This window comes from Pieris napi, chromosome 12, assembly GCF_905475465.1.
Source record: "Pieris napi chromosome 12, ilPieNapi1.2, whole genome shotgun sequence".
In the NCBI taxonomy this organism is placed as follows: Eukaryota; Metazoa; Arthropoda; class Insecta; order Lepidoptera; family Pieridae; genus Pieris; species Pieris napi.
Genome location: NC_062245.1, coordinates 2,505,683 through 2,532,986, shown reverse-complemented (window position 1 = coordinate 2,532,986; position 27,304 = coordinate 2,505,683). Strand labels below are relative to the sequence as shown.

At 35.5% G+C, this 27,304-nt stretch overlaps 5 protein-coding genes across 9 annotated transcripts in view; 2 read left to right on the top strand and 3 right to left on the bottom strand.

Annotated features, from left to right (window-relative positions):
• Positions 1-342: 342 nt before the first annotated feature.
• On the bottom strand, positions 343-10,336 carry LOC125054527 (splicing factor 3B subunit 2-like). The gene is made up of 13 exons (XM_047656489.1): positions 9,264-10,336; positions 8,774-8,904; positions 7,694-7,848; positions 7,123-7,315; positions 6,410-6,619; positions 4,993-5,195; positions 3,471-3,621; positions 2,444-2,647; positions 2,096-2,171; positions 1,688-1,853; positions 1,338-1,444; positions 798-997; positions 343-464 (listed from the first exon to the last, which is right to left on the bottom strand). Exons 1-13 carry the CDS (start codon positions 10,126-10,128, stop codon positions 396-398), a joined length of 2,730 nt encoding a protein of 909 aa, XP_047512445.1. The 5' UTR covers positions 10,129-10,336; the 3' UTR covers positions 343-395.
• Positions 10,337-11,684: 1,348 nt separating this feature from the next.
• On the top strand, positions 11,685-13,120 carry LOC125054279 (ubiquitin-conjugating enzyme E2 J1-like). The gene is made up of 2 exons (XM_047656045.1): positions 11,685-11,808; positions 11,851-13,120. The coding sequence occupies exon 2, from the start codon at positions 11,870-11,872 to the stop codon at positions 12,620-12,622; it is 753 nt and encodes a 250-aa protein (XP_047512001.1). The 5' UTR covers positions 11,685-11,808; positions 11,851-11,869; the 3' UTR covers positions 12,623-13,120.
• Positions 13,121-13,181: 61 nt separating this feature from the next.
• Positions 13,182-15,160, bottom strand: LOC125054278 (eukaryotic initiation factor 4A-III). 4 transcript variants are annotated; one of them, XM_047656041.1, is made up of 6 exons: positions 14,988-15,160; positions 14,729-14,928; positions 14,313-14,648; positions 14,020-14,242; positions 13,644-13,898; positions 13,182-13,521 (listed from the first exon to the last, which is right to left on the bottom strand). In XM_047656041.1, exons 2-6 carry the CDS (start codon positions 14,874-14,876, stop codon positions 13,269-13,271), a joined length of 1,215 nt encoding a protein of 404 aa, XP_047511997.1. In that variant the 5' UTR covers positions 14,877-14,928; positions 14,988-15,160; the 3' UTR covers positions 13,182-13,268. The 4 variants fall into 4 exon arrangements, with proteins under 4 accessions (XP_047511997.1, XP_047511996.1, XP_047511998.1 ...); XM_047656040.1 differs by having other exon boundaries at positions 14,729-14,912; XM_047656042.1 differs by having other exon boundaries at positions 14,729-14,912; positions 15,049-15,156.
• Positions 15,161-15,399: 239 nt separating this feature from the next.
• LOC125054276 (protein hairless) lies at positions 15,400-21,057 on the top strand. The gene is made up of 3 exons (XM_047656039.1): positions 15,400-16,016; positions 17,394-18,761; positions 19,061-21,057. Exons 1-3 carry the CDS (start codon positions 15,851-15,853, stop codon positions 19,087-19,089), a joined length of 1,563 nt encoding a protein of 520 aa, XP_047511995.1. The 5' UTR covers positions 15,400-15,850; the 3' UTR covers positions 19,090-21,057.
• Positions 21,058-25,177: 4,120 nt separating this feature from the next.
• The window catches only part of LOC125054385 (metastasis-associated protein MTA3), a 49,541-nt gene continuing 47,414 nt past the window's right edge, over positions 25,178-27,304 (bottom strand). For both annotated transcript variants that reach the window (XM_047656244.1, XM_047656245.1), the window contains 3 exons: positions 26,454-26,602; positions 26,154-26,260; positions 25,178-25,594 (listed from right to left, as the gene is read on the bottom strand). In XM_047656244.1, the coding sequence (XP_047512200.1) occupies positions 25,408-25,594; positions 26,154-26,260; positions 26,454-26,602 (443 nt within the window). In that variant the 3' untranslated portion in view covers positions 25,178-25,407. The remainder of the gene's footprint in view (positions 25,595-26,153; positions 26,261-26,453; positions 26,603-27,304) is intronic.

The window sequence follows — 27,304 nt, the reverse complement described above, 5'->3', positions numbered from 1 at the left end:
ATAAAGTTCAAGTGTTAGTGGAGGGGTTCCGGGAAGGTAAATTTTTATTTTTTGACATAATGTATTTGTTGTATTATCAACTTTCTTTTTTTTATCTTACTAGCTAGACCCACCGGTCTAACCCCCGGTCACCCGAATAGCAGAATAAGTTTAAAAAAAAAATAAAGAATCGACTGTTAGGCGGTACGATGTTCGCCAGGCCAGCTAGTATCGAATAAAAATTATATGGCGGATAAATGGCCAAAAATTATATGTATAAAGTCGATTGTTGTACCATGTAATTGCTTTGTTTATTATTATTTCTCAATTTTTGTAAGTAGATATTGAGTAAATAAATAAATATAACATTTATAATAATTTTTATTACACTTAATATAATTCCATATTGACTATGTTTAAAATTTGAACTCTTTGTACTTCTTTGCTTGCTTCGAGTCCGTGTTCTGTTGGCGCTTTCTTTTATTCTGAAAAAGAAATAACTTTTTAATTAAAGTTAACACTAAATACTCAATAATTTTTTTCATATAATAATAATGTTTTTATATGAAATGTAAAATCTATATATGTACCTAACTGATACAAGCACTCTGCCATAAATATTATATATCTTATATGATGTTGTATGTCAATCAGAATTAATTGGGTTACTTTTTTATACATACCCAAATGTTATTTTGAATAATTTGTCTAAATTTATCAAATATCTAAATATTGTTAAAAAGAATATTCAATATACCAACCATAGTTATAGACAGAGAGACAACTCTTAGAACGCTAATTTTAAAAACCATAAGTACCTTTTGGCGGGCAACGTGGTCCGCCAGCATGTCAGACAGGTCCTCCCGCTTCGAGGGGCGTTGGTCTCTCAAATGTCTTTCATATCTCGCAGCAACTGCCTCCGGCTCTAATTCCAGCTCTGAAGGGTCCAAAGCCACTTCCACTACTCCAGGATTAGTTGCCACTCCACTACTGGCATCGGCCGATACTCGCGCTTTGCCTGTTAAAGAAAAATCATAGTATCCTGTATAATCTGTACGGTGGAACAGAATGACGAAACGTTCCATTTGATTGAGTCTGGTCAACAGCATATTATCTTATCTAACACGCGTTGCTTTAGACCAATCACGAGCGAACGTTTCGACTTGCGTCTTTTGTTTTACATTCTAACCACAAGGGTCTTGGTTAGGCCTTTGACATTGTATTAAAAATTGCAATTATTTATATAAAACAGTTTAATGCTAAATAAAATTCTATGATGTTGACATTAGAATATAATTAAAGAACGTAAATTATTAACCAGTTTGTTTCTATTAGTACAATTTTTAGGATATCCTCACCTGGGTTAGCCGCATTAATATCATACACGTGAGTGGAAGCCATCATTCCGGCAGTGAGACCGACACGTCGCTCCGGAAGCACTTGGTACAAGGCTGGAGTCTCTCCACTACAAAAAAAATAAAGATTAAGAGAGAAGGACTAGCGGAGATTTACACTTAGGCGTGTTAAGTTGGCTTAACTTTATAATATTTTGACTTGTTAATAATATATACAAAAATAAATAAAACCTTTAGGAAGCTCTCAGTGTTTGCATACAAAAAGCTTTTTAGGAATACATTAGAAATTATAGACTTTTAGAATTTAAAAAAATATGACTATAAAGAAAACATCCAAATTAAAAAAAACTCACCCTTCAATATCATCCAATTTCTTCTTCCTAAGCTCAATAGTGTCTGGAGTCTCCAGGCCAGGGGGTACAGAGGAAATGCCCAGGGGAGTGACAAGTCCCTCACCTGGTGTAGCCACTCCAGTGGCCACGTCAGGCTCACCCATCTTCTCGCCTTCATCCGATTCCTCTGTAAAAGAATGTTATAATTGTCAAGTCAAACACTAATGTCACAAATTCTTCGGGTTCTAGAATAGTAATTTTTTTATAATTATACGTAAATATAATTTACTATGTAATTCGTATGGGCAAAGGACCAGTACATCATATAAGACAAGCATATAATATTTAATGGAAATCTATTCAGTCGTTTTGCGTTAATTAAAAGAATGTTGATTTCTCAAAAAAAAAATATGTAAAGAAAAATTATACCTTCTTCCGACTCCTCTTCAGATTCAGATTCCAATTCACCCCACAATGTTCTGTCTATGTCCTGATCCTCATTGTCCTGAGAAATAAATTAATTAAAAAAATATGTAAGATAGAGAGACATGAAGAATCTCAAAATTCAAATACCCAACCTAAAATAGCTATTGAATATACCTATATGTAATGTTCAAACTTCAAATGTAAAAAAACTGTATACCATTTTTCGATATGTACATATTTTCTTACGTATATACGACGTACATTATAATTTGGAATTGATTGTCTTTTAAATTTAATAAAATTTCTAGTTCTTCATGTATCACAAATCTTGAAAAGAAAAAAAATACATACATCTTGTCCGCTCAACTGATGTCCAAAAACATCCCCATACAAGGGTTTCCCTGTTTCATCTACAGGAGGTTTGCCCCAACCTCCAGCGTGATATCCGAATGCACATCCTTCTGGTATGGGGGCATTTAACCCCGGAATCTTTAGGTTAGGGTACGACGGAGGCGGCCCGTAACGTTGCTGAGCTATCAGCCATGGGGGCGGCACCTGCACAAAGAACATAAACATAGGAAATACAAACAAAGTAGAGCTTGTGTGGAGATGATATTGTTAGAATTAAGCACATATAGTATGGCTCTAATGCCACGTATGCAGTTAGCACAAATTCATAAGTGTATACAAATTTCTTAAATTAATATCGAGAATATTCTAACGTTTTATTCAAATCTGTATATTTCATTTAGGGGAACAGCCCTAGTTTCATCAAATTCAGTTCAGTAGTTTTTAAATTCCCTACGCATTTCCGGATGGGACATGTTTAATATAGATTAAATTATCCTATAATCCTAAACCGTATTTTCAATCATCACAATATTTGGAAGTCAAGATCATATACAGGGTGGCCAAAAAGTCGTGGAACAAACGTAAATAGGGGATAGATGAGGTCATCAGCTGCAAAAAATTGTTCTACGGGAGGTCTCTAAGCTCAACCCCTGCAAAGTTACAATTTATTTTGCGTTTTATAAGAAAATTGACTTTTTTTTCTACTAATTCTTATTTATAATCGAAGAAATAAATTTTAAAAAATTATATTTGTAATTTGTATAAATTTTCGACACTTAATATTTTAATGATAATTAAATTCATTAAATTCCTAACATAAATATCTTCCTTTTTCCCTTCATTTTTCTAAGTCTCGGAAATCTAAAGTTTTAGATTTGCATAAATATGAACAAGACTTTTCAAGACTATTTTGCCTTGTTTGACCGTTTATAGTTAGTGCAAACAAAACACATTTGTAAAAGTTGTAGCAAAAATATAGATTCTAGAACCATAAACACACATTACAATAAAAACATTGTATACCAACCTTGTGAGAGCCAGGCCCAACTGGCATACCAAGTGCTGTCCTAAGTTCTTCGGACAAGTCTCCAGGTTTTTTCTCCCTCAGCCGAGTTTCAAACTCTTTCCCTTCGTAGTATAAGTCCCCATGGATGGTCATACGCGGCTTGGTCTGCCATCTGCACAATCATTATTCAGTCAGAATATATGAGACTGAGATACTATGGTTGGTTTTGGGATATTTTTTCATTTGTAGTGCTCTCTGGTAGGTTCTTACAATGGACTAAATTGACTACGTCAGCTCATGATTGGCCAGTAAATATAAAAATAGAAATGTAAAAAATCTTACGTACATTATCTATTTTATTCATATAATATATATTATATTATAGAAAGTCATGTTAACTTTTATTTGTGTTAATGTTCATTATTTGTATACATATCACAAGAAAAATGTATCAAAAAGCATTAAAAATAATAAGACATAATAATCTAATATATAAAATTCACGTTCGTTGCCATACTCCTCCGAAACGGCTCGACCGATTCTTATGATTTTTTTATCATATTCAGTAAGTCTGAGAATCGGCTACTATCTATCTTTCAAACCCTTATGTGATAAGGGAACACCCCAAAAGAATTGTATTATTTTTTAGATTATTTTTTTGTTTTTATTTTTTTATGATACAGCATACAATAATACATACAACCCTTAATTTTCTTCTACCCTCTACGATCAACCCCTATTTTTGATTTGTTAGTTAAAAACTTTTAACTTGAACTCTGATGTTTATATAGAGAAAAATTCATAGAAAAACCTAAAAAGTTTTAATTTCGGAAAAGCGAACAGTCTCTGGGGTAGCATAGCAAAATGTTCAATGTTGGTATGTACTAAAAAGGTAGGCTAGGCATTAAACGAAGTTCGCGGGGGCAGCTAATAATATATGTATATATACGTATATATAGAATATAGTCAGTTTCTTAATAATTTTTCAAAAATTTAATTAGATACTTACAAGCAACCGTCGATTCAGCTAAGCTAAAATAATCTAAATAAAAAGAAAGGGGGCTGCTGTTACGCACGCCCTAATGGACCAAGAATTAGTGAGTTGGACTCAATATCTTGATCGCATCTAAGCCACAAAATATAATCCTCAATTAAATTTGAATGTAAAGAAAATGTTTCATACAGTTAATTATAGATTAACATCAGCTTTAAATTTAATTAGCGTTTATTATTTATTATAACATTCTTAGCGTAAATTAAATAAAGATGTTAGTATCTTAAAAATTGATGCAATTTTAGTAGAACCTAGGAAAACAAGACAATATTTTTTCCAACTGTGCATTTTTCAAATCTGTCAAACCTGAATTCTGTATTACTAGTTGTATTAGCTACAGTTGTATACTCTATGGTAAGAGTGATTGAGTTAGCTCGGATTTCGTTGTTGTACTCAAATGCGCTTTAGGATAATGAGGATAACATTCTAATGCAATATTTAGTCTATGCTGAATTGCAGATAATGTTGACAGCTGATAAAAAGACTTACTTAAAGAATGCGTCATGAAGCTTTTGATAATCAATATCGATCTTGCCAAGTTTAGGTCTCGAACGCTCACGCATTTTAGCTTTTAATGTCTTTGTTTCTTCTTTGTCCTGCAGCGAGGCCCTCATCTCCATGATACCGGTCTTCTTAATGAAATCCGGTAGATCAAACGGAGGCTTCTCAATACCACGCTTTCCTTGAAGATACTGTAAAAGACGGCTAAATTTTAGATCTAATTTAAAGAAAATCAAAAAAGAAATGGTTTATAACAAAGTTATCACGACGCGGGTGTCTTTCACACCCTTCTTTGACAGATTAAATCACCTTATTTTCTTATTTTAATTAATACAACATTTAATTGAAGCATAAAAATAATGTTTGCACTGCAAGTCGATGATTTTTTCCCGCATACATTAACTAAGCAAAGCCTAAATGTTGTGGCGGGCTAAGCAGAAAAATACTTGAAATTAATTTGGTTGATATAGGAAAGGGGCCGTTCAAGTATTACGTAAGCAGATTTACTGCAATTTATCCCCCCCCCCCCCTTCCTCTTGTCACCAAAAGTAAGCAAAGCTCTCAAAAATAAAAGTACATATACGTATTAATTTTTTGTAGGAATCCTCGAGAATCCTCCTTCGTTTTCAACAATAGACAATGTGTGTAAAAAAGTAAATAATCAACAAATAAGAAAATCAAAGGAAAAAATCTACCATCTGCGAGCTATTCTAGCGTGCGCTGCTAAAACCGCGTAATGCATGATGGAAATTTTTATCTAAAATAGTCCTACAAAAAAGCCCTCCACAGTATATATTTACGTCTTAAGTGAAAATAGATACTTTTATCGCTACTGGTATATAAAGTAGATAAAATATGTCTTTCACGCTACATCATTTAGACATATATTATTTTAATCCTGCGCAGACGAATGCGTCAGTTATCAGTTAGTTAATAATATTTCTGTTATAGCTGCTTTCATACATCGGACCTCACACAACCAACATTTCAGTCTCTTCTATTTAATTAATATAATTTGATTAGGTTTTTAAAGTACCTTGACTTTTATAGCGTGACCGAGTATTTAGACCATAAGTTTAACAATTATAAATGACTTAACTTCTTATTATGACATTATGTTAATGTTTTTATTATATAATACATTGCAAAAAATGTATGACATTTGAATGCCTATTTATATATGGCTGATTGTGCGGATATAAAAAATAATGTGATTATAAAATCACATAAGGTTTGATTGTAATATATAACTACTGCGTAAAATTCTAATTTTTAATTATGCAAGATAAATTTGCACGCCATATGTGGCATAATATTCGGAGTTTAGATTATACAACCATAAGATTTTTGTACCATATTCTTGCAAATAAATTATTATTATTATTTGAACCATATATAATATTACCTTCCTCTTATAACACCAATGTCTAGGCACTTGTACAGTATTCCTGTGCGCCTTTAACTGTACAAGTAGTTTAGGATCTCTCGCTGTGACGTCATACATTTCTACTACATCCGGACGTGATACTAATTGCTTCAATTCCGCAACTGACAGACGAGACAGCTTTTTCAATTTCCGTTTGGATAGACGCTCCTTTTCTTCCGCTGCGTGTTTCTATTGAAATATGTATAATTTTAATGTTTACGGATAAAAAAAAAGAATTTTAACTCATTTAGTAACTAGAAAAAAACTATTTATAAATATTAGATTTTAAAGTCCATTAATTTATAACATAAAATAAAAAATAAATCTGTGGCACTACAACCTTTTTAGGTCTCGGCCTCAGATTTCTGTATCTGTTTCATGATCATTTGTCAATCTAATCGGCCAGTAGGTGATCAGCCTCCTGTGCCTGACACACCCCGTCGACTTTTTGGGTCTAAGGCAATCCGGTTTTACTACGATGTTTTAATTCACCATTCGAGCGAAAGTTAAATGCGCACATAGAAAGCACATTGGTGCACAACCGGGGTTCGAACCTACGACCTCAGGGATGAACGTCGCACGTTGAAGTTACTAGCACTAGGCCGGCACTATGTAATAATACTATTTAACACAATACACAATATAATAATACTAAATAACATAGTTATTTAAAAAAATCATTGAATTCTCACCTCCACAGCTTCTTCATCAGCTGCAAATTGATCAGTGACTTTTTCAAGCAGTTTGCTTGGCTTAGGCTGATCTCCCTTTTCTTCTTTTATCTCCTCTTCTTTCTGCTCACTAATTTTGAATGCTTCTAAAATACGATGAAATTGCCGATACATCGGTTCTAATTCATGGAATTGAATATTCTCTTGCACATATCTGTAATTAAGTATTTTATTAAATTAATAAGTTTTTCCCGCTAAACTAAGATTGTCATATTATGTAAAAGCCTTAAGAGTTAGATTCTGACTCTAATTAAATAAAAAATATAGTATATATAAACAAATCAAATGGATTAAAATCACCTACACACACCTCAACAAGTAAATTATTAGTAAATTGTCTTTGTTAGTACATAATGTTCTTGCATATGTGCTGTAATCCATATAGCCATATTTTTAATTTAAAAATAGAAAATATGATATTTAAAAAAAGTCGTGGATTATATACATAATAACTGTTAGATAAATGACAAAACATCTTAAAAGTTTGTTAATAATTCAAATAAACTGTATATAGGTCTAATGACCAACTCACTCAATTTCTGCTTCTTTTTTATTTTCTTTGTCACTGGTAGTTTGAGTCTCATCAATGCTAGACTTGTCTTGAGTTTTTGATTCTCGACGTTTCTGCTTTGCTTCCTTCTTCTTTTTCTTCTTACGTCTATTCTTGTTAGCTTTATTTGGTTGGGCCTGAAAATCATTTAACATATAAATGATGAATTCTGAAGTTACTTTAAAGGCAAACAATCTGTTTAGTTCATTAATGTATTTTTTTTTAGTTTATTCGTGCACCCATCGGCAATCAGCTTGGCTTTTATCAGATTTTATGACTTTGGTTAATACATGAGTATATTGAAAAAGATTCAATGATAAATTATACTATGTTTGCAGTCTACAATTTAACAAAGGTAACAGGTAAAGGTACAGGACCTTTGTTATTATTTATTTACTGTATGTCTATTTTTGATAAGTTATTGCATACACATCATTAGATATAAATATCTCATATTATGAGCTTTAGCTAAATTTTATACATATTTTAAAAAACATTAGTCCACTGTTACAAGCGTTTTCACTTACAACTGAGATTCATATTATATAAAACTATAAGCAGGCCGGCCAAGCGTTGCTGTGGCTAAGGTTTTTGTTACATTACATAGCGGAGCAGAAAGAAAGAAAAAAAAAATAATAAATTACATAGTAGCAAACTATTCAAGGGAAACGGTAGGAGAACACCAGTCATTGGACCACCATGCTTTTTTGGTGGTTATGCCATTAAATTGTAGCTTATGTGAAACGTTGGTACTTTCAACACAGCGCCATCTGTTAGAATTGTGACTATCAAATAAAAACAAATATTTTGCAATAAAATAATATTGCAGGTATAAATTGAGATGTAAGCTATCCTATCTATTAAGTTGGATCAAACTTCACACGGTGTGCAAATTTGATTGATATTGGTTCAGTAGTTTAGGAGTCCATAGCAGACAAACAACATAACACGTAATTTATATAATAAATTAAGATATGAATCCTCTATGATTCTAATAAAAGAAATTAGGAAAGAATTCCTAAAAATAATTACAAAACTAAAAAGGAAATGTGTAGAATGTACCTCTTGTTTAGATATAACTGGTGGTTGTGGAGCCTCAGGTATATTTTCTTCATCAGATTCACCTTCATCATCCTCAACATCATATTCAGTACTTATCACAGGTGCAGGGGGAACTATTGGTTCTTCTTCATCTGTAAATATTACACAAGGCTAATAGTAATGGTAGTTAATGTCATAAGTTGTTATACTCTACTCTAATACTAGAAAAATAACAATGTTACCCCATAAAATATACATAAAAATAAAAATGTTTAGATAAATTATTTTAAGATAAATTTTGGTTCAAGTTTCTGAACTAAAATGTACAGCCATTTAAAATCGAAATAGAGCTATTACATGTCTTAATATTTTAAAGAATAAAATTTAATTGTCAATGAAAGATTTTAAGATCAATGAACTTCTCAATTTATAGTTTGGAACAACCAACATTTGTTTGCAGCATCTTAAAGGAAATAATGTTAGAAATATTATTGAATACAAAAACAATTACCAGCTGGTGCCCTTTCTATTTCCTTTCCTAAAGCAGCCTGTCTTTGATCTTTGTATGCCAAGGCTTCTTCTAAAGCCTTTGGTAAGACAACACCAGTCACAGAAGCTGGTTTGTTTCTGAACTCTTCAGGTGTATCTATTTTCATAGTCAGAAGAGATGGTAGAGAAGTGTTTAGACCACTGGAGTCCTCATCATCCTCATGGTCATCATCATGATCATCATCTCTGTCATCCCACCCAGCAGTACCATCATCTATTCCTTGCCTGCTCCACCCAGAAGGTCCTTGACCTTCCCAAGGGCCATGACCCATCCCAGGTAGTGGCATATTTGGAGGTGGACCCAATCCAGGCGGGCCTAAATCCATTGTTTGATTGTAATTATTCTTCACATTGGGACTTCCATGCATCATACTAGAAGTCATTCTAGGTGGACCACTTATTCCAGGGGGACCCATGCCAGGTGGACCCATACCTGGAGGCGGCGGCCCCATGCCTGGAGGAGGTGGACCCATACCTGGAGGCGGAGGGCCCATCCCTGGCGGCGGAGGGCCCATCCCTGGCGGCGGGGGACCCATTCCAGGTGGCGGGGGACCCATTCCTGGTGGCGGAGGCCCCATACCTGGTGGAGGAGGACCCATACCCGGTGGAGGAGGGCCCATACCCGGTGGAGGGCCCATATTCATCATTCCTGGAGGTCCCATTCCAGGGGGTAAAGGCGGACCAGAAGATGAACTTACAGGGGGTATAGATCCCGATGGCGGAGGCATTGGACCAGCAATTGATCCAGGTGGTGGGGGGATAGGAGGAAAACTTGGCATATTAGGAGGGCCTAGATTGGCATTACCAGTACCCGGTGGACCATCCATTTCAAATAACAACTTGATTCACTATATTAATAAATATACCACATCAGAATACACAATATACTTCAACGACAGGCATGAAATAAAGTGGCGTATTAGCTTTATTTATTGTAATTATAATATCGATTTAATTAGAAAAGAAATTGTAATTCTGCACATGCAAACATAAAACACGCACAAACGGCACAAGCATCAAGCGACAAGAACAATCAAATTTGAAATGACAATTGACATTCAAGTCTTAATGACAGTTCATGGTTCATATTTCATAATTGACGTATATATGTATGTATTACTGCAGAGTAAAAACTTTAGCGATGAGCTTAAAGTCACTTGAAAAATTGAAAAAATATTAAAAAAAATATGATCATAGAAAAAAAAAATATTAATAACCAAAATTGCAATTGTTTTAACTCGATACATTTTTACAGTAGGTATAGTTTGGTACTACTAAATTTAGGCTTTTATTTAGTATTTTCTTATATATTTATTTTTGGCAATAAAACAACCTAAATTCACAAAACTCCTTACATAAAATGGCGGCACGTACTTAGACATTATCGAAGGAATAAATTTTTAAATTTATTTCTTCGATAATAAAAACACGTGGCATTTTAGTTTACAATTATTCGTCATTTGAGATTTTAATAAATTATTTTGCATAAAATATAAAATTCTAATATTTCTTCAATTCTCTTTACGACATTTTAATTTTAAAAATAGAGAATTCTATAAGGTAATTCACCCTTCTCACTCTCTCTCTCTCAATCGGTCTCAACCGCTCTCTCCTTTTCTTCGACAAAAACGCTGCACATCTTCGTGGCGTTTTTAAAAAAATTTACCCTCATGTGCCTAAAGAAGTTTCACTTCAAAAAGTATTAGTACAATAGATAATAACATTTAATTTTTTAACATAATATAATGCGATGTGGTTCTCCAAGGAAAGATTTATACAACCATTGGTATTTTAGTGTTTGTGCCTAATTTGGTGTATATTTCTACGTTTTTTTTAAATAAAATATCTTACATTAATAAAACGTGACGTAAATAGACGTGTAAAAATTAAGCTGAGACTTACTTAAGACTAAGACTGTCTGTAAAAAAATTAAAAAGTTTCTTACAGTCTAAAATATAATAAACTGGAGGTGTAATTTCAGTTTTTGAAATCAGCTCTCAAAGGTTCTCCAAATATAAAAGTATTTTCATTTCTTTAATATAATATAGGTACACAATAACTGGTCTATATGAAATTTGTCAAAATAGCTAATAGTAAATAATATACTATTTCGACGCAATGGATCAATATTTTTATTCGTCTTGTAGAACTTCTTGTTCTTTTTTGATTGGTTAATTATTTTTCCTAAGTATGTTGCCATAATAGAGATAATAGGTTCATCTGATCTATATTTTTGTTAATTAATAACAGAAAAAATTACCTTAATTGTAATTTTATATTATTTGCCATAAATCTCTTTAATTTAGATAATACTTTATTGTAGACACGAAAAAGAAGTTGTGCAAAGTCTGTTTTGAGTACTGGCAACAAAAGCTGTTTATTAAAAGCACACAACTGTCAGCTGGTGACGGTGTTGATAATATCATTATTTTGATAAAATCTGAAAATTTTATTTTGTGCATTATATACCCCAAGTGTATATTTTACTTTCTTGCAACCGAAATTTTTATGTGATTGCAATTCATTATCACTTATTTCATTTTCATTTATAAGAAAGAAGCTATTAAAATGTCTGACATCAGTGATAAGTACAACATAAAGTGTCCAGGTGTTAAAAGATTAATGAGAGAAGCTATTGAGTTAGCAGAGGCGACAGAGGAATACTGTGCGCGACCTTTGGAAGATAATCTTTTTGAATGGCACTTCACGGTAAGAGGCCCTCCTGGTACCGATTTTGAAGGTGGAATTTACCATGGGCGCATCTTATTACCTAAAGAGTATCCTATGCATCCGCCGCATATAATACTCTTAACACCGAATGGAAGATTCGAAGTTAATAAGAAAATATGTTTGTCTATCTCAGGATATCACCCAGAGACGTGGCAACCATCTTGGTCAATCAGGACTGCTCTGTTGGCCTTGATTGCTTTTATGCCTACTCCTGCCGAAGGTACTATTGGTGCCCTTGAGTACTCACCGGCAGAGCGTAAAACTCTTGCAAAAAAATCCACCAGCTGGGCATGTGCTCAATGTGGTGAAATTGCTCCATTGTTATCCTCTAATGCAGCTAAGCCAATAACAGAAGAAGAAAAGTCAGTATTAAATCAAATTGCATTTAAAGGAGAGGAGGAACAAACACCAAAACCACCTGAGCCTGAACCAACCTACGAACCAGAGCCTCAGATATTAGAATCTGTTGACTCTAGCACCACATTTTTGGATCAAATGTTGGAGATAATAGTGGCTCTCCTTGTAGGTGCTATTGCAATATTTATTTACAGGCGATGGAATTCATATGCAGCTATTGATACTGATTTATAATTATTATGCAATAATTACTTATTACCATAGTATTAATTGAATGAATTGCTAATTTGATGTTTAAGACCATGTAAAATTACCTGAGCTACTTTTAAATCCTTATTTCATGCTAGTGGACAACACAGGATTGCCTAATTATATTTTTACTTAATTAACCAAAAATTTTAGTGATATATTTAAATTTTATAATTTTCCATTTAGATAATGAAAACTAAAGTGTATGTTTTAAAAGGTAATAAAAAGCTGCCTAGAAATATGTGAGAAGCTATAAGTACAATAATTTTTTCCTTCATATCTATTATAATATATTATTGTTATAGAAATGCACTTTAAAGATTTAAGTGGCATTATAAGACCTTAAGTATAAATAAATTATGACCATTAAAACTTTTATTGTAACTTAGATTTGTGAGACATTAATTTTACATCACTTTATATTGTGATATTTGTAATTTTAGTGTAATATACATATTATTAAAATATAATTTGTCTCTATTACCAGGCTGTTTCATTATAATAAATAGTAGTTCGATTTGCAATATTAAATAACACTAAAATAATTTAGTAAGAATTATATTAGAAACATACAATAAGGTATAACCTAAATTACATTTATTTGTATTTAGAATGAATAATTAAAAGAAGATTAAAATAAATCTGCCACATTCATAGGCATCTCATCAATTTGGGTTGAGTAGTATTGTTCAATATCTCTTAAAATCCTGATATCATCAGATTTTACAAAGTTGATTGCAACACCTTTACGTCCAAAACGTCCTGATCTGCCAATTCTGTGAATGTACAATTCACGGTTGTTTGGCAAATCATAGTTAATTACCAATGAGACTTGTTGAACATCTATTCCTCTTGCCCAGACATCTGTTGTAATGAGAACCCGGCTGTAATAATACAAATATTTATGAATATTTTTTTACACAAAATTTTAAATATCATACTATATATCAAGTATGAGTCTCACCACAAGCAACAAGTATAAAAACTAAGTTAATTCTAAAATTACCTTTGCCCTGATCTAAATTCCTTCATAATGTTGTCTCTTTCCTTCTGAGGCATATCTCCATGCATTGAACTAACCGTAAAGTTAGCCTCCTGCATTTTTTGTGTCAACCAATCCACCTTCCTCTTTGTGTTACAAAATATAACTGCCTGTGTAATAGTCAATGTGTCGTATAAATCACACAATGTGTCAAACTTCCATTCTTCACGTTCTACCGCTACAAAGAACTGTTTTATTCCTTCGAGTGTCAGTTCATCACTGTAAAATCAATTAATATTTACTTATTACTAATAAGATTATTGAATGGTATTTGCTTTATTATAAGGATTGTTATTGACAGAAATGCTTTTCCTATTAAAAGCTAAACATAATTACATACCGTTTTACCAAAATCCTGATAGGATCTGTCATAAACTTTGAAGTCATTTCAAGAATTTCATGGGGCAATGTAGCAGATATCAATACAACTTGAGTTGCTGGAGGCAGATAACGGTAGACATCATAAATCTGTTCTTTAAATCCTTTGTTTAACATTTCATCAGCTTCATCAAGAACAAGCATCTTAATAGAACGTGTTCGTAGTACACGCCTTCTTATCATATCTGAAAATTAATTACAGGGTAAGCATTCATACATTTTTAAATCTATATTATTATAAACAAAGTGGATTACCAAAGACTCTTCCTGGGGTTCCAGAGACTACATGCTGTCCATAATCCAACTTCCTAATATCTTCACCCAAATTAGTTCCACCTATACAAGCATGGCATTGCACATTCATATAGTCTCCTAGAGCTAATATAACTTTTTGAATCTGGGTAGCCAACTCTCGTGTAGGTGAAAGGATCAATACTTGGGTCTCACGTAATGTGGTGTCCAATGATTGAAGTATTGAGATAGAAAATGTAGCTGTTTTGCCTGTACCAGACTGTGCTTGTGCAATAACATCTCGGCCTTTAACTATAGGCAGAATACTTCTTTGTTGAATTGCAGATGGCTTTTCGAACCCTGAAAAGTGACAAAAATAAATATCTTGCTTATGATTATCTTGATCAATGCCAATATAAAAAGAAACAAATTATTTTTACCATATGTATAGATTCCTCGTAACAATTCATCTTTCAAGTTCATAGAATCGAAGGTTGGAATAACTTCCACATCTTCACTTGTGTCAAATTCAACATTTGAGAGATCTTCAGTAATTTTCCTGCTAAATGATACCTCTGACGATGCCATCGTTGCAATGATTGCTACCCCGAAAAGTTATTCTTCCTGTAAATGTAACTTTCTAAATTCTATAATGCAAACAGCGTCATAGAAATACAAGTAATCACAATCCCGACGTACCTATTACTCCTTTACAGGTAAACAAGTGTGAGAATTGTTGAATCTTGGATTTAACTTTTACCTTTTTAATGTGATGAGAAAACCAGTAACTAGCGGAAAAAAAACAATTTTTGTTAATTTATTCTACCTCTGAAAATTAGACCACACTATTCCGCAAAGCGTTCCATTTTTGCCACAGACAGAATTAATTCCATAGAATATACAATAGCTACGAACAGTAAACATGGCCACAGAAACGTCGTACTTACAACTTTAAAATTTTTTACAAAAGTTTTTTAATAAAACGGTATAATCGTTATTTAGTATGCAAATAAATACTTTTTTAAATATCTTATTTTGCGAAGTAAAATAAAAAAAAAAGGCGTAGACTTTAGTGTATGTTTCCGAACGAAATTATCAACGCAATCACAAATTTTCGAGTTTATTATGCCCAAATTGAACGATTTTATTCGGATTTTGAACGAATCAAAATGGATGCTGGGTGTGAATGAACTATGTGCTGAAAAACGAACAGCTTTTTATCAAGTTCTGTCGAAACCCTGATAATAATCAGGATTCCGGCATTGTGATTTTGTGGAGCAGCTAATTAGGGAGTGATAAAATATTGTGTGTGCTGCTGTTATAAAGATAGTAGCAAAAAATTTTGAATTCTGTAGTCACCGTGTCGGTAATGTGTTTACGAGAGTGTCGGCCGAGTTTCCCGCAGGTGGCCCTAATAGGATGAGGACTCGTACGGAAACGTTGAAAGTTGATGTGAATCAATGAGTGTTATGTTTTGCGCTGCCATTAGTTCTCGGAACGACATGGCGAGAATTTTAGGACTAAGCAATAGCTCGAGTTTTGAATGAGCGAGTAGAAATGAAATGCATATACAGGAAGGAACGAACACAACTCTGACAACATGTACCAAAATGACAGAAGAATTAGACAGAAGACATGGTGTAAATGGTAGCAAAGTTCTTAATGACGATCCTCCCGCACAGAATGCAACGCCCGCGGCGACGGGTGGCAGGCTTAAGTTCTTCAAAGGTTAGTAGCTCATATGTTCACAATTGTACAAAGAATTTCTTTAAACAGCATGACAAAAGTTGTTTTTCAATAGGGAAGGGCTTTCAGATTAACATATTTAATGTAATTAAGAATGGAAAAGAAAGTCATTCATGCTCTGATAACTAAGCTACATTTGACTGAACAGTTGCCAATTGTCTGCATACAGCTTCTGTGCTATTATATTTTGTAAGGAGCTAGGAGCACCCTAGCGGAACAAACAATTCTTATCTGTAGTGGAAAAACACACTTATTGTTATTACAAATAGAGTTAAAGATCATATTGAGATAATCAATAAGTTGCTGTTATGTCTAATAAGCAAAAACATATCTTTAAAATGTATTTAATTATTTTGATCTATCTCTTTTGTGTTACATGATCCATATTGGATTTTAGCAAAAACAAGTAATAATTAAATGAATAAATGATGAGAATATAAAAAATTGTTTTGACTTTGCTTTGTTTTTCATACCACCATAGTCTTGAATTTATTAAATATATTACTATTGACTTGGCATATTCTATCATAATATTTAATAAAGCAAATATTATGGGCTAGTGGTACTTATCATAGTTAAACATTGGATATCTATAACTGTATAAAGTATAATTAAATATTTAATCATCAAGTGCATTGATTAAATAATTCTTGTCTGTAATATTTGGAGTATAGAAAGCAACTTAATTTAATTTTGTATGTATAAATTATGACTTTAAAAGTAAATAGCCTATAAATGGCTTAAGTAATATTATATACCAAAGAAAATAAATACCAGTGAAGATATAAAAGAAGAAAGAAATACATTTTATAATTATTAGAAGTATTTTCATTTCTTAATTACACTAAAACATTATTTAATATTTAAAGGATTTATTTAAGATTTGTTGGCATTGTTTCAAATTAACATGACTAAGTTTATTATTATTATAAGATTACATAACAACTGTTAAGCTGTTAACCATAGTACTAATATAATTAGTTTCAGTTCATTTAGTATTCTAAATTTTATCTCGTTAAACATCATTTTGTAAAGTATATGATGATTTTTTTATATTGTAGCAACAATCTCATATCGCAAAGCATTCAATAATCATGAACAAATATTGGTCCAGTTTAATGTAAGTCTATGGTAGTCATGTGATGACTTTGTGATATGAGTTTGATCTTTTAATATAATTTCATGATAATAATTAAACAGTTCACCTCAAACTTCATATTTGTTATCTGATGGTCTCAAGAGTATACATAATATATGTATACCGGCTTGTTTTCAGAGGCATAAATCAATTTATATATATTTTATTGTAAAATGTTCTCTGGAGACATTAATATCTCATCCCAAATGTACAAATTTCAGATGGAAAATTCATTCTGGAGCTGGTCCGCGGCGGGGAGCGGGCAGGTTGGGTGTCGGTGCCGCGGAAGACGTTCTGGCCTCCCGCTGGAGCACCCGGGACGCCGCCGCCGCCTCACGCCGCTGCGCCTTGCGCCACTCTATCGCTGTCCGACGACAACTCGTCGTTACATTCGTCGCCCTGCGCCTCACACCGTGATCACGCTTTCAAGCAGCCTGCCCCGCGCCGCAACCTCTCCAAAGAGTTAGCCATGTACTACTGCCGGCCTTCCACCCTATCCGCCGCTCTCGTTCGCGCCGCCTCGCGCCTAAAGCGCCGTCGCCCTCATGATCCCGCCCATTACGATGCTTCGCCCGACGAGGCTAAACGGAACGGCGAAGTCGCCGACGATAAGACCTGCAGAGGGGAGGACGTCGTCGACGCCCCGATCGAAACGAAAACGAAACACGACAAAGATCGGTGGACGGATTTAGATCGAGAAAAATATTATCATATGAAACTCAAGAAACCGTATCAGTATCATAAGTTAAGGGTTTACAAAAAGAGGAAACCGACCGCTAAAAGAAAGGAGCTATCGCAAATCGTAGACAAGCTCCGGGAGAAAGTCGCGGCGTTTCCGGTCCTCGTGAATGCGAAATTGGCGAACTGTCGCCAAGAGCATGTGATAGTGTCGCCTCGGAAGCGAATTCTTAGGGAAATGGAAAGAGTTAGTCTCGAGGACCAGGCGACAAAGAGGCGGGCCAAGACCGTGCCGACGCTGAGTACGGCGTCGTACCCGCCGTCGCCGGGGCCCAGCCACACGCCGCACCGCGCGCCTGAGCCGACGCGCGCGCAGAACGGCACACTGCCAAAGAAGGAGACGGTGTCCAAAAACGTGAGCAGTTACAGCATACACTCCTTGCTGAGCATGCCGGAAGAGACCGGCACGCGGCGTTCGCCGGAGGCGAAGAGGTCTCCCCACTCGTATCCGCCATCGTTGAAGACGGAGTCTCCGTCGAGCGTGACCTCCCCGGACCTGAGTCCCAGTCCCGACGGGTATCGGTACAGGTATGGGCTATCATTGGACTCGCCCGGACGCGGGGCGGCTCGGGATTCACCGACGCCGCCGACGGGGGCGGGTGTGGCATATCGCGGGTACGCGGCACCCGGCTACGCAAGGGCGCCGCCGACGTACCGCGGTTCGCCGGGACGAGAGGACTGGCCTCCCTACGTGTACGGTTACGCCTACCCGCCCCTGTACCGGGCCCCCGCTGCGCCTGCGCCGCTGTGGATGCACTATGCGATGTCGCCCGGCGTCCCTCCTGGCGCCTGGCCACCGCTCGCCCATCCCTTGCTCACGGATCACCTACCTAAAGACGAACCCACTTCAGGTAAGTCAAGTTTGTTTCTCATACCCACCTAATCATACAAAATCAGTGTGCAACTAAACACTTTTTTGTATTCACAATATAATGCTCTTGTTTTAATTTCATCATTTTGCTTAAGTCTATATAATATGTATGTTGAGTACTGACAGTAGAGTTGTTTGCGTCTATTTACTGATTAGATTTTATCAGAAACTAAATTTTTGTGATATACAGAACGAAATCCGCTATTTATGTGCAAGGGGCTAACGTTACCAGCAACAATGAATTCCAATCCTCCAATAATATGAAGAATTGAATTTCAGATTTGCCATTGAACCTGTCGAAGCACTGAGTATCTCGTCGCTGACAATGAAACAGTTGAATCAATGTGCTCGATACGGTGTCACGGCTCTATTACGTCGTTAATTCATTCCGCGGAGAGACAATGACTTTCCCACGAATTTCCTTAAAACATTCCATTCATTGTCTCCATTGAATTGGCTTCTGTTTGAGTCCAAAAATCACATCCCACCTATCTATTTGTAGGTCCGAAACCTATCGCTTATTAAATATGAAACTGAATAAAATATTTTTGTATAGATTCCGATTTTCGGGTTAATGTATATACCTACCCGGAAATGTATTTACAAAATGTATATTATACCGGAAATTTACTATTTTATTATAGAGTGTTTGTATGCAGATGTGTGTATTTTCATACGAATTATTTGTACGATTTGAAATATTTTAATATTGGCTATTAAAGTAGGTAAGGCGATACAAATGAACTAATCCTTGTCGATTGATAACGAACAGTGCCTTGACAAATTGATATGTAAACCTATTTATGAATGAACTATTACAAATTTAATATTAAAAATGCAATTTTTGTATCACACGAAATTATATTTTTCGGTCTTTGCGCAGAATAAATTCCATATTGAATAACTCACGATCTCATTATTTAATTTAGAAAATAAAACGAGATAAAGACTACAGTTTTGGGATCAAATTTGGATGTGTGTTTATGTAACATATAAATTAAAAGACATGTACATATAGCTTGTGAATGGTGTATTGTTGAGCGGGAGTATATAAGAGTTATATAGGAATCGACCGCTTACATAATCGGTTAGAATTATACCCAGGAATAATAATTTTTCTAATTGTACAGTATTTTTGTATCGAGTATTTTAAGAATCGACCGCGATAACGCCTTGAGATTAAATCCTAGAGATAGTTTTCTGCAATTTATTATTGGGTTATTGTATTATAAGGACAGTTGGAGGATTAAAGGACTGACTTTGATGTAATATTAATGGAATTGTATAAAATAGTTGTGTATGGCCTATTGCGCTCTCAAACACGTCCGCCAACAAAGTTGTAGCGTAACTAGGTGTAAAATCCTGCTCAATCTAACTCAGTACATTTAGGTATTTATCAGCTGTTTGGAGTGAACTGTGTTTTTATTTCTATCTTTCTGCATTCAATTGATTTAATTGCAGAGTTTTGCTCAAAAGATGCAGTCTGTTATAGATAAATTATGCTAATAGCAACCGTTATGCAAATGATAATTCTTGTTGTAAATGTTAATGATTTTTTTAATTAGAATCTCGATTGATTTATTACGATGACCAATAGATTATATCTATTGGATCAGTTTGAGGCAACGTAACTGTATCTCTCAAGTAATTACCAGTGCGTACACATTTGATTAATGTATTTACGCAGTACAAATATACTATTAATTAAGGCATACCTTTATCGATTACCAAATCTAACATTTTTAACAAGAACGTAACGTAACAGTAAATATTTATTTAAAACAATTTCAACGTTTCATGTTACGTAACATGTGTTAAATACGATTTGTAGTTGTTTAAAATAAATGTAAGATTGTGACTCGATAATATTCCGTTAGTCGCGGTGCAAAGCTATGGGACATTTTTAGTTAGTGCTCAAAATGTTTCATAGCTATATAAAATATTAATTTATAAAGATTTTATGGAATCATTTATATCAGACTCTATCTTATTTAACTGAACAATTGTTAAGTACAATGTTTATTAAACTCATCAAAGTTGTTAATAGTGCCATCGACATACAGACTATATATACGTATAAGTGTTATATAGAAACACAGTTTCCTCTCGCAGTATATGTGAAATTTATTTTTCTACTCTGTAACTCATGACCTATGTGATATCGCAAAATGTGACGAAGCAGGTGTCTTAAATCCACTTAAAACATATTTATCACGCGGAATAGTTATCCCCTATTATAAGATGTAGTTATGTACTCGAATAAATATAACTTTTTATAACGTGTTTTTATTTCGACCTTAACTGAGTAGTGAGGTGGATTGTGAGATGGGTAAAACGGGAGAAGACGCTGGACCTTTTACCTAAAGCTGTACCAAGAGTTTGATAAGTGTGAGACTAGATAAAACAAATTCGAGTTAAATTAATATGACGCGAAGATCCAAGATTTTTCATACAAATATTTTACGCGGTCGTAAACATTTAGTACTTTATCAAACTTATAGCGTTAGTGATGTTGCCATATTGAACTTCCAGTAGGGGATGAAAATATTTGTGCTGGAGGTGCTGTTCTTCCTCGACTAATCTGGCCCGAAGGTCCCAGTGTTTGAGAAGTTGTTCTATATATTATTAGCGGTCGTAGTTACTTCGTTAGAGCGTTCAGCGTATGACGTCGCTACATCATTCTTTTAGAAGTAAAAGTTGGATTGTGTATATTACCTGACACGCTTCAAATACTGGCTAACTAGTGTTGCTTTATCCGTACCTAATTCGACAATCGAATCTGTAGTGTTTTTGTCAAATGAATGAGCACAACGTTCTACTCCAGAACTATAACTAGTTCGGGGGGGGTAATAATAATAAATCCTTTTTATTTCCATATCCTTAATTTCCATTACAAATTTTGTTAGTTAAATACTAACAAAATTTGAATAATAGCTTAATGTTAGTTGTAATATGTTGTCATGTAGCGTCTACGTCTACCAGTGCTTACTGGTTTTGAATCCTGGACCCTTAGCAGAAAGGACGAGCTTGCCCTCCTTATATTAGAGCGGAAGATTCTTCCAAGAATTTTTGAGTGTTCAACGTATTCGCTTCAACGAAGAACATAATAACATCCTTGACGACACCAACATCTTCCAATGCATAAAATGCAATAGGCTCAAAAGACATGCGCACCGAATGGCGGACAATATAACACCAAGGTCCTTGCTGAAATCACAACTTGGTGGCAAAAGAAAACCCGGTACACCGAGGATGCGTTGGTAGGATGAAGTTGTCAAGGACCTCGAATACAAGAAGCGCGAGATAGCGCAAGATACTTGCGGATGTCCATAAGGAGCTGTACAGCCACAGATGATGATGACGAGAACTTCCTAAGAACATAATTAGTAAGAGGCATGAACGTTACGTTCAGGGCCCAACTGTATGCTTGACCAAAACATTCAAAAACGTAAAAAAGACGCTCTTTAAAAAATAAGTTTCAAATTCTGACAGGACATAGTGCGTTTGCCGAATATCTACGTCGCTTTCATTTAAAAACAAGCTCTGCCTGTATGTGTGAACTTGAAATCCAACAAATGGTATTACACCTGGAATGTCCAATGTTAGGCGCGGGATCACTTGTAAACATAAATAAAAAATAAACCAAGTGCTAAAAATAAAATATGTTTATTATGGAATATAAGATATAGGTATCACTTATTCCACGGCATTAAATTTCAATCTGTAGACATCCCTACTCATCGGCAAAGAAGACAGAGGGTGTAGGCCGAGAAAAAAAGCCGGCGTAAAAACTCTCGGCACTCTTTCAAAATAGCATATCATCATAAGAAATGACTGTCAAACAACACTTATTTTAAAACAAATATCGCAAATTAATTAGAAGTAGCCTGTCTAGCACTAGTCCCAGGCCATTTTATCAACTAGATAATCGTTAACTTTATAGTAAGCCTTTTTACACAGCTTTTAATACATTTCTTAAATTTATTAAAAGGCAGAGATAAAACAGCCTTTGGGATTTTATTAAAGAAAATTATCCCTTTTAATAATCACTAACTTTAGATAGTTTAGTTACTAGTTTACTACCACTAATGTGTACTTAGTACAAAATATATAGGCAATAAGTAATGCCTTGTGGAATGTGGAAGGTTTTAGACCATAAGTTTTGACAACAACTATAAATATCTTATTATTAAGACATTTGCTTGCCTATTTTTAAATAGCTGTTTGTGCGTTTTTTTAATAATCAATCTATCTGAATACACCACTTTTTTACAAATAAACGATTTATTATTATGTTTTTCTGACATCTAATCCATGAATTGTATATATGGATCTCCCAATAAAATTTAACCTCCATTATCGCAGACAGCGCAACTTACATATTAAAATCGGTTTGGTAATTTTTATAATCACCATTACAAATATACATACAAAATAGAAATCGTAAGTTAATAATATTAGTGTAGGTTTAGTCATTGACCGTTTAAATAGTGGTAACCTACCACTAAGTATATTTTTTTTTACCTTTGACAAAAACTGATAATTCGCTCTTCTTAAGCTGCTATTCAATAAACAAAAATGAAATGGTCTGTTGCATACTCTGGTACACACGTCATATTAATTAGTCTGTGCGGAAGAGAATCGGCGTGGCGGTTACGCGAACTAATAATTCAAAGGCCGCAAATTGCATGACCGTCCGAAATACTAAGTTTTCCCCTATGATCATTAATAAAAATAATCTGTATTTATACAGATTGTGAGAGCAAATGTATATATAACGTTTTTATTTAAGAAGTAGGCTTACTGATTTCAATGAGCATCACACATGAAGTTTGATTTGGCGGGACTTAGAGCGGGCTTACACGGACTGCTTGAGCAGTTATGGGGTGACCGACGTACACGGACCGCTCGAGCGGTCGGCGTTGACTGCTCGAGCAGTCGGTTGTTGACTGCTCGAGCTGTCTCTACCAACCGCTCGAGCAGTTGAATTTCTACCGCAGTCTAGTCATGGATTCAGACAGAGAGACACTAGACGCCGCGAGGCCAGAAGAGAAGGGTGGGGGGGGGGTCGTAGAGCTGTCGACTGCTCTAGAGCCGCCGACGGCTCGAGCAGTCAGTGTATGCCTCGCGACTGCTCGCGAGCGGTCGACAGCACGATGGAATTTCATCATGTAGTTGACGGCTTGAAGCGGTCGCGACTGCTCGAGCAGTCGTGTGTACGGCAGCGAATGAATGGCTATGGCCAGCCGTACACGGACTGCTTCAAGCAGTTATGACCGACTGCTTGAAGCCGCGACCGCGCGGTGAACTATAGCCATTCATTCGCTGCCGTACACACGACTGCTCGAGCAGTCGCGACCGCTTCAAGCCGTCAACTACATGATGAAATTCCATCGTGCTGTCGACCGCTCGCGAGCAGTGGCGAGGCATACACTGACTGCTCGAGCCGTCGGCGGCTCTAGAGCAGTCGACAGCTCTACGACCTCCCCCTCCCTTCTCTTCTGGCCTCGCGGCGTCTAGTGTCTCTCTGTCTGAATCCATGACTAGACTGCGGTAGAAATTCAACTGCTCGAGCGGTTGGTAGAGACTGCTCGAGCAGTCAACAACCGACTGCTCAAGCAGTCAACGCCGACCGCTCGAGCGGTCCGTGTACGTCGGTCAGCCGCTAACTGCTCGAGCAGTCCGTGTACGCCCGCTCTATAGTTCTCCGCGCGGTCGCGGCTTCAAGAAGTCGGTCATAACTGCTTGAAGCAGTCCGTGTACGGCTGGCCTTAATTCGATTCCCGGAGAGAATTGAAATAACACCTTGCCTTGTCTTAAATAAACGAGATATCACACAGCAAAATTATTCATAATTTTAAATTAATTGAAAATTCGTATTTAAACGACGCGATGCAGCCTCCATGTGTTGGTAATTCAGAGGACAATCATAATTCCGGTTTAAAGACAGGAAAGTCCTATTTGAAAATAATGTCTAGGAATTTGATAAGTATTACAAGATTATACAACCAAGGATTGTAAAATTTTTGTTATTCGTTAATAATAAACAGAAAGGGTCAGAAAAAATTATATAGACCTTATGTTTTGTATACAGAAATTGCGTTCTTTAGAAAACATTACTTGTAATAAACATATGCAGAGTAACCTTGAAAGCGCGAGGGCCTATTTAATACGGCTTAGATGAAAGAGCCCTAAATTATTTAAATACTCACCTCCACATACCCAGCCGTACATTGTTGAAAGTTGGGAAAAGGGATTACGACGTTTTTAAATACCATTTCTGTATCGATAACAGATATTAAGAGTAAAGGGGTAAAAAACCAACACAGGCGGAAGAAGTTTTCATCACTTATTTAAAATCATAAAATACTCAGGGATGACAAATAAAAAGACAAATACGATTTGTGCTTTATTTATGAAAAAAATTGTAAATTATCCTACAATGAATCTCCGAATGAAATAGACTTACATATCGTTTATGTATCAAATACATCGCTCGTCGCCAGATCAAACCACATAAGAACAATAAAATATCTACAGAATCGTCGGGGCGGTCTGTATGTACACGGTCAGCCGAGGAGCGCCTCCATGGTGTAGGGGCGCGGGGGCGGAGGCCGGGGCTGCTGTCAGTCCAGGATCACCAGCTGCAGGGGCGCCCCCGCCCCCGCGGGCCCCACGGCCCCCGCCGCCCCCACGGGACCGACGGCCCCGGCCGCTCCCTTGAGCGACGCCGCTGCCCCGGCTCGCATCGCCCGCCAGGGGGCCCGCGCCCCGCGACGTAGCTCGCCACAGCTCAGCGAGCGCCGCAGGCTCCTGTTTGAACGATGCGGTTAAATACGCTTCAACGGATTTATGGACTATTTACAGTGTAAAAATTTTATAACGAATTTCAAGTCTGAGTATTTTTATTCGTTATAGGGAGGGAAGATTAATGTATGGGTATTGGGTTAAACCAGATAAATTTAGCTCATTTTTTTACGTTATAGAGAGTTTCTTCGTTTAATAAAGAATGATGTTATACAGTTTAGTTATTTCAAAAATATCAAAGTGAGCGAAAGGCATTTTAATACTGTGATATAAAGTAATATTCAATGATAAAACATGTCCATGTATTGGAAGGTATTAAGCACGAAATAGGAGGCTAAGAAATTAATAATACTGATTTATTAATTATTACCAACAGCCATATTTATAATTACAAATACGAAATTTGTACTTGAAAAAGCTGGACGATATTACTATGAATTTATTCGTGATTTCGTAAACATGTGTAACATAATTATTATACATTGTAGACATTTTTGCATCTGAAATGAAAGTCGGCGACGAGTTAAACAATTGTAAAGATAAAAATTGAGTAAAGAATATTTACTTGACAGTTTCAGTGGCTCTGTAGTAGAGGTCGTCGGGCGCGTCCATCCACGAGATCACGTGACGCCGTCCGCCGCGACCCGACAGACTTGTCGGCTTACCGTTCACCTGCGGATCGAAACCAATTATTATATTTTGCTAAAATACAATAAAATTACGTTATATTTGTTGGTTCTAGTATCATCGAGAATAGAGTAGATCTTTTTGTCCATATCATGTTTATTGGTAGAATTAGCTAAATACTAAATATTGAATAAGGGAGGGTTAAATTAATTCAATATTTAAAAGAGGAGCAACGTACATGTGCGAAAACGTGCGCGGGCAGCGGTTGACCCGTGGCCTGCGCGCGCGCACACATGGCCGCGTACTGCTCGCGCGACGGCCGCTGCATCGGCGCAGGGTGCTTGTTGGGCCGCTTGGCTGGCGGACCCGCCACTGCACTGGCGCCTCCTGGAACACCCGTGCTTATGACAACCCTACCCATCACCACACTTACACACATTATAGGGCTAATTTTCTAATTTTGATCTGATTTAGTCGAAAGTATTTGTTTATGTGTGAGGTGGAGTTGGATATTTTTTTAGTATGGCAATCTATTTGAGCTTGCTTACTTTCGTAGCTGCGTTGACCCTACAATAAGCTGATGATCCTTTTGATTTACACAAGGTATATTTTAACTTAAACAACATTAAAAGATTCATCAAAATCAGTTCAGTAGTTTTTAGATTTAAAGAGCAACACATTTTTGGACACATGTCTAATACACAAAATTAGTGTTTATATTAAAAATGTATCTATTTTTCTAAATTATATTTTGAAACTTGTCTGAGTTTGTTTACTTCTCAATTAAAAATAATAATTTTGATGGCGAACATAAGTTTTATCGTTACCAATGTAAGATTGAGTTATGGCATATTTAATTTTTAAAGTAAAAAACCGAGGAAGTTACAGGTTTAGGTCGAAATTGATATTTCCCTAAGGATAGCCCAAAACAAGTCACTACTTTGGGCCATACAATGACCAACAAAAACAGATGTCAACTAAAATGTTGAGACAGACATATAAATCCAAAATTAACTTTATTTATTTAAAGTTTTTTCTAGTTATAATTTTGTTAATTAAAATATTATATATCCAAGTGATTATACTAGG

Excerpts from the sequence above, each read along its gene's own strand:
- LOC125054279 (XM_047656045.1), top strand. The coding sequence starts at position 11,870 with ATGTCTGACATCAGTGATAAGTACAACATAAAGTGTCCAGGTGTTAAA.
- LOC125054527 (XM_047656489.1), bottom strand. The coding sequence starts at position 10,128 with ATGGATGGTCCACCGGGTACTGGTAATGCCAATCTAGGCCCTCCTAAT. Across the intron at positions 2,172-2,443 it reads ATCAGTTGAGCGGACAAGAT|GACAATGAGGATCAGGACAT; the intron begins GTATGTATTTTT and ends TTTATTTCTCAG. Across the intron at positions 1,445-1,687 it reads AAATTGGATGATATTGAAGG|TGGAGAGACTCCAGCCTTGT; the intron begins GTGAGTTTTTTT and ends TTTTTTTTGTAG.
- LOC125054278 (XM_047656041.1), bottom strand. The coding sequence starts at position 14,876 with ATGGCATCGTCAGAGGTATCATTTAGCAGGAAAATTACTGAAGATCTC. Across the intron at positions 14,649-14,728 it reads ACGAGGAATCTATACATATG|GGTTCGAAAAGCCATCTGCA; the intron begins GTAAAAATAATT and ends GTCACTTTTCAG. Across the intron at positions 13,522-13,643 it reads GAATTTAGATCAGGGCAAAG|CCGGGTTCTCATTACAACAG; the intron begins GTAATTTTAGAA and ends GTATTATTACAG.
- LOC125054276 (XM_047656039.1), top strand. The coding sequence starts at position 15,851 with ATGCATATACAGGAAGGAACGAACACAACTCTGACAACATGTACCAAA. Across the intron at positions 16,017-17,393 it reads CAGGCTTAAGTTCTTCAAAG|ATGGAAAATTCATTCTGGAG; the intron begins GTTAGTAGCTCA and ends TACAAATTTCAG. Across the intron at positions 18,762-19,060 it reads TAAAGACGAACCCACTTCAG|ATTTGCCATTGAACCTGTCG; the intron begins GTAAGTCAAGTT and ends ATTGAATTTCAG.